This window comes from Lactuca serriola, chromosome 7 (genome assembly GCF_051521515.1).
Source record: "Lactuca serriola cultivar US96UC23 chromosome 7, Lser_US96UC23_V15, whole genome shotgun sequence".
Taxonomy (NCBI): Eukaryota; Viridiplantae; Streptophyta; class Magnoliopsida; order Asterales; family Asteraceae; genus Lactuca; species Lactuca serriola.
This window is the reverse complement of record NC_136414.1, coordinates 53611984-53622470: the sequence shown is the minus strand read 5'-3', so window position 1 is coordinate 53622470 and position 10487 is coordinate 53611984. Positions and strand designations below refer to the sequence as shown.

The window sequence follows — 10487 nt, the reverse complement described above, 5'->3', positions numbered from 1 at the left end:
TGCAGCAAAATTATACATATGGGGTGTGTTATACATGCATTTTTTAGGAGCTTTTAGCTTTTAGATTTTAAGAAAAAATTCAAATTAAAAAAATAAAGTTTGTTCGGTAGTAAGAGCTTCTAGATTTTAGCTAAAATAGAAAGCTCTAAATCCAAAAGTTATTTCAAGTTTAGGCTATGTTTGGCGTGCTAGCTGAAAAACTAGTTGTTAACTGAAAAGCTAGCTAATAGCTGAAAGGCTAAAAATCTAGCTGATAGCTGAAAAACTAACCGATAAAAAATGACGTTTGATAAAACTAGCTAAAAAGCTAGCTGAAAAATATGAAATAACATAAAAGGACATTTAAAAGTATGTGTTTTTATAATTAATAAAAGGTATATTTGGAAATTTTTAAAAATGTTCTTAAAAAACTAGTCTAAATAGCTTTTTAAAAAACTACTTTATAAGCTACTTTTTGGTTTGCCAAACATGACAACTTAAAAAAACTCTGAAAAATAAACTAGTTTTTCAGCTAGCTATGGAACGCCAAACACAACCTTAATAAAAATTGCTTTTAAAATTTTGCAAACCGACTTAATTACCATTTTTTAAATCAATGGCATGTTTTAGATAAACTTTTTTTTGTGTAATTTTACATGTTTTAGAAGTTTCGAACTAGTTTTGGTAAACACGTAAACAAATAAAAGGTATAGCTTTTGCTTACTTTTTGCTTGTCGAACATGCTCATTGTGTGCACATTGCATCCATGTTTTTTTTAAATAATATTATTATTAAAATAATTTTATTATTCCTGGATATTATTATAATGAAGGGAATGGAAGTTTGTTTGTGATGATGCAGAATAGCAAATACACCGCTTCCTCCATATCAAGCCACATGCAAATATACATTCGTCATCTTTACTGGATTTGTGGTCATGAAAGAAGATGAAGGCCTCTTTGCATATGCGCTTAAGGGACATTGTTGTCATCGTATTCACTGCTTCCTCCATCTTCGCATAAAGAAGTCAATTCCATTGGTTATAATAATAATAATAATAATAATAATAATAATAATAATAACATTTAAATCATTATTCAAAATTTTTAAATCTACATGGATATCATGTGGACACATGCACAAATTTTTCCATTTCAAATGTCATCTGGAAATAAATATTCTTTTACTCGGTTAAAATTTACTTTGATGGTTATTGAAAGTATTTTATAATGATAACCATAAATAATGAACTATGGATTATGTCTTTCTTCTTTTTCATTTTTTAAAAATAGTTTGCGGCACCCATTAATCCTACTCATAGATCTAGATATTTTTCAACCATAGGACTTCAACAATCAACCAATTGGTTGGGGGCACCTCTCCAACACGCATGATACAATTATGATATAAGTAGGGTTATTTATTATTTGGATAAAACCGAATCGAATTGTACAATTGTTTAATTTGAACTGGACTATTTGGTTTGAATATTCGATTTTTAAATAAGTTTTCAACGAAGCCAAATTAATATTTTTGATTTTGGATTGGTTTCGATTTATAAAATAAAAACCGAATAACAATTTATTATTTATATATTTGTGCTTTTTGTTTTAATACCCATCTTTTAATTAATTACTAATTTACTAAATTGTATTTTTAAGTAGACCAGAAAGCGTACCCTAACAAAAAACAATCATAATATGTACTTTCAAATGTTTTTATCTATAAAATATTAAATTGTAATTTATTTTTCTTAACAGTTGTTTAGTAAATTTTAGTTCGCACTAAATGATTTATTTTTGTTTAAAGTTGACTAATATTCAAGTTATATAATTTTTTAAATGTTCACCTCTTGAAAACCGAATTATAAAAACCGATTCAAGTGAATTGTAATTTGATTGTTTCGAATCGAATTTAAGTTTAGTTTTGATTATTCGGATCCATGTTTAGAAAACCGACATCAATTTTGATTTACTTAATTAGATCAGATCGAATTTCGAACTGATTCATCCAAACGAACACGCCTAGCCATAAGCTCTTTGGTTTATATACATTATGCATTATATCTATTTATGACACCAATGAGTCATTTATATGTCATTGCATTTCTTATCCCTTGGACGGACGGTTTAAACTTATAACTAATTATGATTATGATGATTTTTTTATTGATAATCAAAATAATCATATTTGGAGAACCCTATAAAATTTTGTAAGAAAAATAAATGTAAAATCACTTGTCTATTCATATATTTAACCAACATGTTTAAAGAGGCATGCAATGAATAAATTTGTTGTTTTTTTCTTTCAGGTTTTTGTGTTTAGGAGGCACACACAGTGGAAGAGGTGCATGAAATTACCCACAAAGTATTTCTGGATGTTGATATTGATAAGCAACAACTAAGGTATGATTTTAATTAGAACATCCACAATGCACATTTTAATGGAAGAGTTAAATGATGTGGCATGCCTAATTGGCATTCAATGGATTATAGTGTATCATTGTGAGATGTCATGTTGGTGTATAATGGATTTGGAGTTCAATGTTCATTGAACTCTTTAATAGCCATTGAATTTCTCTATGGGAAAAATCAAAAATTTTAATTATTAAAAATATATTTTATTGAAGTTCATAGAGTTCAATGTATTGTAATAAAAATCAAGGTAGAGTTGTCTAGAAAGTAAATTGATGATATATCGGTCCATTAAATTCTAATAAGTTCAATGCATCATGGATGTTCTTATGATTAATAGAGAAATGTCAATTGCACCTTAGTTTTTTTTTTTTTTTTTTTTTTGACAAGGTTTATGAATTTAAAATCATGTTGCTTAAAATCATACAAAAAATTATGGGTAAGCCTTCAGTTGTGTTTAGTTACGGAATAACAATTTTCGTTTTTCGTTTTCCATTGTTAGAAAAATGAAATAAGTTTTCTTTTTCATTTTTCATTAGAAAATTTATAAAACACGTTTTGCTAAAACTTATTCATTTTTATTTTCTGTTATAGAAAATTAGAAAAAGTATTTAGATGTATATTTTTTTATTGGTTTTTCAATTTTAGAAAACGGTGGTAGTGATGGGGGTGGCAGCGGTAGAGATGGGGGTGGCAATGGTGGCGATCATGGCGTCTGCAGACACCTTAGGGATGGGTTGGTGGGGGTGGTGGTGATGATGATGGAAGCGGTGGCAGTGGTTTGGTGGTGATGGCAGAGGTGGTGGTAGTGGTGGGTAGTGGTGGTGGTGATGGTGGGTCGGTGATTGTTATAGTGGTGGTGGTGGTGATGGAAGCAGTGGCAGTGGTTTGGTGGCGATGGCAGGGGTGGTGGTAGTGGTGGGTAGTGGTGGTGGTGATGGTGAGTCGGTGATTGTTATAGTGGTGGTGGTGGTGGTGGTTGATGGGTGTGTGTGTGTGTGTGTTTGTAGGGGTGGGATGGGGGTGTTGGGGATTGGGAGTGGGCGGGTAGGGGGGACGGTGGCATGTGGGTGCGTGTTTATATTTTAGAAAAAATTTGAATTAGAAAAATGTGAAAAACAATAATTATCAATTCTCTAAAATTTTCTAAATTCTTTGAAATTTTGGAAAACGGAGCATATTTTGTGAAAATTTTAGAAATTTTTTCTAGAAAATTCTTATTTTTCTTAGAAATTTTTTTCCGGAAAACAACTCATTTTTCCGTAACTGAAGACACCCTTAATATTCTACTTCACATTTTTTTATTGTTAAACGGAGATCAAAACTAAATATTTTGGAAATGCAGACATTAACTAAGAGATTAACTATCAATATTATTACATAAACTTCATCTAATTAACAAATAGTTCATTGATTTTTGTGTTTTTTTTTTTTTTTTTTTTTTTTGAAAATTCCTGCGCTCTGTGCACAGGTAATGGTTCTTATGGACCTTCATGATTTTGTATGTGTTAATAGTAGTAGTAGACACTGTGAAATAGAACAAAACGATGTGATGTTGTGCTCATAATCTAAGTTGATATTGCATGGTTTGTGTGTTTCACTAATCCTATGACCGAAGAATTCCAGTTAATGATTTCAGACTTTGTGCCATTTCAGAACGAAAGAGGTAGCAGTAGATGATCTGATAGAGCTTGTGGAACTAATAGTTGCTTTAAACATTAGGGTATGGATTATCTTTCTTTTTTTCTATTCTTACATGCAGTATATTCGATCATTTCCATTGGAAACCATTTTTCTTAAGTTTCAATGACTTTACCCAAATATAATTTGTTTCTTTTACTCATTTTGCAAAGCAACATAATGATGCTCATGAATGTGAGGTTGTAGACCTCATGATGGAGATATCAACTTCTCTAATATTTTGGCATGCTTGATTATATATTATAAAGATGAATATGAAGCTTAACTCTTTGTGGTGAGTGACTAATAATTCAATTGAACCATAGATATTTTATTCAATTTTCATTTATTTGTGTTAGATAGATGTTCTTTGCTTCTAATTGCAAGTCTGTGCGCTTTGTTTTTTGAGGTTAAATGTATTCCGTCTTTTTCCATGTCTTGTCTTCCGGCTTCATTAATAAAAAATAAATAAATAAAAGTCCCTGTTTCAATTAACTCCTGGGTATGTCATCTCCTCAAGGAAAATACAAATTGTTGAAAACATTATATTTACAAAAACAAAGTTGCTTCATAAAAACAAACACTTAAACATACCAAAACGTGTTTTAAGTGACAAAAAAAACAGCATGACACAACAATAGAAATAGAAACAGAAAAAAAAAAAAACAATTCCATCATTTCCACGTGTACCATAAACATTAACTGATTAAGCACGCCTTTTACTGAGCCTCCATGAATTTGGCTCATGGTATCGATCATAAAGGGGTTCAATTCGTTCTTGACGTTTGCGTTTGCTCATTTTAGTAGGATCAGAAACCTTAAAGAACCTAGGAGCTAACTCAACCAGCCACTTCGGATCAACCACAGTAACTTCACGCATGTACTCTTTTGTTGTCATAACTAACTCATGGTAAATCACCCAATCTGGTTGCCTTTGAAACAGAGCACTACTTGGGTGTATATAAACCGGTTGATTCTCAACTATAGTTCGATAACCTTCTTGTGGATCCTTCCTTGCAGCATGAAAAAAGAACCCAGCTGTTATTGCCTTCCTTATCTTTGTAAAATTCTTCCCAGCAGTCACAACATCCAGCTTGTACCTGAATAACCAAAAATAGCAATTTAGTAAACTTAAAAAAAAGGTAACAACATATATAGCAATCCAGATTAAGTAAGAAAGAGAACATACTTGTCCATTATAGAAAGAAGCTGTTTCCTAACATCTTGTGCCCTTCTCAAGGAACGTGACTGAACAAAGTTCTCAAAACACCAAGGCCCAGAAAAATTCTTAGCTTTCCAAGCTTCATAAACAGCCAACAGAGTAAGATGATCACCTTCAGGTTGAAAAAACTTTGCTCTTTTTTGATCAGCTTGAGCTTGCTTCTCTCTAGGTCTATAAAAAATATTCCCAGTTTGAATCATAGCAATAATAGTCAAAATCTCATCACTACACCCCAAGTCAACGCTCGCAAGAAGCATCTTTGACAAAGGAGGTTCAAGAGGAAACTCTGCCATTTTTCTCCCTAATTTAGTCAAAAGCCCTTCTTCATCTAAAGCTCCAAGACTATACAACTGTTCCATGGCAGAAATCAAAGCTTGTGGAGAAGGCGGATCCATGAAATCGAAAGATAAAAGATCATTAATCCCCATTGCTTTTAAGGTCAAAGTAGTCAACCCGAGATTAATCCGTTGAATTTCCGGAATCGAAGTGGGAGACATTTCGTTATTGAACGCGCTTTCGGTATAAAGCCGGTAACATTTCCCGGGACCCGTACGACCCGCCCGACCCGCCCGCTGCTTCGCGGATGCTTGCGAAATCGGAGTAATCACAAGCGAATCAAGCCCTTGTTTCGGGTTATAAACGTTCTGTTTCGCAAAACCAGGGTCAATAACGTAAAATATCCCGTCAATAGTCAAAGAAGCTTCCGCAATATTCGTTGCTACAACCACCTTCCGTTTCCCCGGTGGGGCCGGGTCGAAAATTCTCGATTGCATTTCACTCGGAAGCGCGCTGTAAACCGGTAAAATAATTAACTCGGGTACGTTTTTACCTAACCCTTTCATTCTCTCGTACAGACACTGACACGCGTGGTCGATTTCTTCTTGACCTGTTAAAAAGACCAAAATGTCCCCCTCGGGTTCTGTCAAGTGGATTTGCATGACTGTGATGAGAGCTGCATCGAGGTAATCGGATTCCGGTTGTTTCGTGTAGAGGATTTCAACGGGAAATGTTCTTCCGGGAATTGTGAAGATATTACACGAGAAGAAATACCCGGAGAATTTTTCAGCATCTAATGTTGCTGAAGTGACAATTAATCTAAGATCAGGTCTTCTTCTGATAAGTTGTTTTAGTAAGCCGAAGAGAACATCTGTATGGATTGTTCTCTCGTGTGCTTCATCGAGCATGATGACTGAATACTGAGATAAGTTTTCATCGATTAAGATTTCTCTTAGAAGCATTCCATCTGTCATGTATTTGATAACTGTTTCTGGACCTGTGCAATCTTCAAAACGGATCGCGTATCCGACTTCTTCACCCAATCGACACCCGAATTCTTCTGCAACTCTTTTAGCAACAGACATGGCTGCAACTCTACGGGGTTGTGTACACCCGATTTTACCCCTGGTGGTGTAACCGGCTTCTGCTAAATACTGAGTCACCTGAGTTGTCTTCCCGGATCCGGTTTCTCCGATCACCACCAACACCTGGTTGTCATGTACAGCTTGAACCAATTCCTTCTTCAATTTGTAAATCGGTAAACTTTGTCTTTGTTCTTGAAGAGAAAGTTTTGACCTTTGACCGAAAGTCAACGCTTTACCAAAAGCATCTTTTTTCCATTCGGGCATGTCGTATGCGGACAATCCTACCCCTCTGAGTTCTTGAGCTAAATGTCGTTCGCCTGTCTCTGGCATTGGGTCTTCCCATGGACGATTGAGATCTTTTGGAATGGAATCAAGCATTGTTCTTTGTTGTTGTTCTCTTACTTCTCTTCTTTCTTTTATAAGAGCAGATTGTAAAGCTGCTGCTCGGCTTAAAGAACCTTCTGGATTTTTAAAGATTTTCACAGGTGACATGTCCATGGAGTATCGGCTTTGACCTTGTAGAAAAGCAGGTTCATCTTCGTTTAACTCAACTTCAAGTTCTTCTTCAGCTCCTTCTTCTTGGTAAAGCATTCCATCTGTTTCTTCATCATACATTGGGTACTCTTTTACACTTAACACCCCTGAAGCTATCAATTGCTTCGCTTCCCATCTTTCTGGAGAACTCATTCTTTTCAAAGGTCTGCGTGAAGGCACACCAACATCTTCTTCTGTGATTCTGATTCCTGAAAGTCCTGTTCTTGTTGTAGGGATGGAAGTGTTCGAGACATTTGACGGATTTGTCCTTGAAGATTCATCATCTCCGGTTTTCTTCAAAGGTAACAGATCTTTACCAGTGTTCTGATCCACATCTCTCATGGAAAGAGAAAGCTTTTGACCTGAAATTGAGATTACTTTGACAAATACTTCTTGATCTCTTTTGACTACATCTTTTGCATTGGGAATTCTCCTTGTAGCCATTTGTGAGACATGAACTAGACCTTCTTTTCCCTTGATTTCATGAAGCTGAACAAAGCAACCACTGTCCATTACCCTAGAGACTCTACCTTTGTAGACATGGTATAATTCTGGTTCATCTGATTGTCTCCCATAACTCTTCCTCTCTCTTCTGTTTTCCTCTTCTTCTTCTTCTTCTTCTTCATCTTCCCTGTGTCTTTCTCTACCTCTGTCATCTTCTCTATGCTTTTCTCTACCCCTGTGACTACCCCTATCATCTTCTTCTCCTCCTCTTCTTCTTCTGTCATATCTGTCATCATTCTCCCTTCCCCTGTGTCTATCTCTCCTATCCTTATCCTTATCCCTATCTCTTCCTCTACCTCTGTCAATGTCTCTATCTCTAGAATCTCTCCCACCATCTTGTTGTGTCCTCTCTCTGGCTTCCATCTCAATCTCTCTTTCCAACTCCTTAACTCTATCCTTAGTATCTCCAATATTCAAAGCTGGAAAACTCGACTTTGGTACATTATCATCTTTCTTGCTATCAGATTTAGACTTCAGTTTTGGAGGCAAAATCGCGTGAATGATCTTCAACAAAGTGTGAACAAAGTAATCAGGCATCTCAGCCCCGTTTTCCTTCAATTTAGCATCGAATTCATCAACAGTTTCGCATTTCCTGCCTATCTCAGTGATGAATTCAGCCAACACTTTGTCTCCAAACCCTAAGTGAGATTCAAGCTCAGTGCACACCTTGGATACCAGTGACAGATATTCGAGTTTTTTCAAACTCGGTTCCTTCTTTGTTTGAGACACCATCTCCAGATGAAACAGATATAATACAACGGGAATTGAAATTCAGATGAATGTGTGGAGATAGGGGTTGTTTGGTGTGATCTGAATTATTCATACATATGAATGGCAAAGAGGCTATGGAAAATCTGCATCCGAATAAAAACATGGTGTTTGGTTAGACATTTGAATAGTTAAGCTGAATAATAAAAATGAACATTTTAACCTTTTGAACTATTTTCTTCAGATGCATATAATACAATCTTTTTAGTAAGCATGTGAAGTGGATATAATGTATAATTTGCAGAAAATTAGAATGTAAAAGTAAAATCGTTACAATTTTGGATAGACATTGATGAAATAATGTATACAATTAGATCTGTTCTTGAACATGTGAATGAAAAAATGTTGCTGCTTTAAAGGAAAAAACACACATTCAGTATGAATGCACATAATATACATGAATCCTGATCATTGCTAGTATGATATTTAGCTATCTTGCAAATAAATGAGGAGATTTTTGCTTTGAAATACATATATACAAATCAGTAACTGTGAAACTCTAATTTCATGCTAAATGCTATCAAACCTATATAGGTATGTTACTTGAAAAGGAACCGATAGAGAGTAAAGATATCCAGCATTCAATAGTATATTCAATAGCATACTCAATCCAGCCAGGGAATCATACGATTCGAACTTCATAAACTTTTCAGCAAAATCAACAAATAATTTCATCATATGTGGAGGATAATTTCAGAACTTTTGCATCAGAACATAATTCGACTCAGCAAAAACAAGAACTAAAGAACATACCTCGACTCAGCAAAATTTTGCATCAGAACATAATTTCATAAATTTTATATCAGACATAATTCCATCAAATAATTTCAGCAAAAATCAGCAAACAATAGCCAGATTTCAGCCAGAAATCGGCGATTTCAGTGTATTTGAGGAGAGAAAAAAGGAAAACAGAAGAACGGCACATACCTGAAGAGAAATCTGCTGTGCGACGGTGGCGCGGGAGGTGTGGGAGGGTGGCGCCGGAGATGCGAAGGTGGAGAACCGATATGGAAGAGTGGAGCGTCGGAGGTTTGAGAGAGAAGAGGCGTCGATTAGGTTAGGGCAATTTTGGAAGCGTGTTTGTTTTTTTTGTTTTTTTTTTTTTGGTTCAGATACATTTTACATCTCATTCAGTCTGATCGTTTTTTCTTATTAAGATGGTGTACTAACATGGCCTAGTTTTTTTTTATAATAAAATTTTAATTAACATAACATAGCCTTTATTTTTAATTAATAAAAAAATAAAACACATCAAATTTTATAACTTGTTTTTTTGCTTTATTTGACTATTATCGATTAAAATATTTTTTATTTTTTATAATCATAAATAAAAAATAACAATAATTATAGAAAATATTTTTGTTCACTGTTTATATTAAAAGTGTTTATATTTTTTTATTATCTTAAAATAATAAAAACTCATTATTTATAATAATATTTTATAATAAAAAATTAGTATAAATTGTATTGTTAGTGGATGTAAAAATTAGATTTAATCGGATAATATGGTTGAAAGCTAGAAAAAACTAGTTTTTTTGATATATAATTTGATTGAATTTGATTATCGATAAAAAAAATTATAAAAATAAAAACAAAACAATCAAGGATCTTAATTGGACGGGGAAAAATTAGATGATGAAAATATATGTCATTTGCATGTTGTTTATGTTTATGTTATTAGCTATTATCATTGGCAATTTAATTTTTAAGAAAATCCGGTGTGGTTAATCCTAATAATGCACGTAACTCAGGGGATCATATCCCGAATAAAGAAAGAGCAAGAGTAACAAAAAAATGAGGAAACCGAGTAAACTACAAAATTGATCATGTTTTTTTTTTGGAGTCTAAAAGGTTTTCAACTTGTAAATATAGAGTGTTTTATAGAGTTTGGTTGTGGTTTAGATTGTTAGAGTTAAATCATGTGTGTTATAATCTATTAAGCTTGGTAAAATGCTCATTTTCTCCTCAAATTTATACTTTTATTAATTACGGATATCATTAATTTTAATTTTAATTAATTAATAA

General features: G+C 33.7%; 1 protein-coding gene across 1 annotated transcript; it reads right to left on the bottom strand.

Moving 5' to 3' along the window:
• Positions 1-4542: 4542 nt before the first annotated feature.
• Positions 4543-9591, bottom strand: LOC145063087 (ATP-dependent RNA helicase). Its single transcript, XM_079010678.1, has 3 exons — positions 9390-9591; positions 5263-8548; positions 4543-5173 (listed from the first exon to the last, which is right to left on the bottom strand). Exons 2-3 carry the CDS (start codon positions 8424-8426, stop codon positions 4780-4782), a joined length of 3558 nt encoding a protein of 1185 aa, XP_078866804.1. The 5' UTR covers positions 8427-8548; positions 9390-9591; the 3' UTR covers positions 4543-4779.
• Positions 9592-10487: the final 896 nt, after the last annotated feature.

Bases quoted from the DNA above. Each gene is read 5' to 3' on its own strand.
- LOC145063087 (XM_079010678.1), bottom strand. From the start codon at position 8,426: ATGGTGTCTCAAACAAAGAAGGAACCGAGTTTGAAAAAACTCGAATAT. The intron at 5,174-5,262 runs GTATGTTCTCTT...TTGGTTATTCAG, and splicing joins CTTCTTTCTATAATGGACAA to GTACAAGCTGGATGTTGTGA.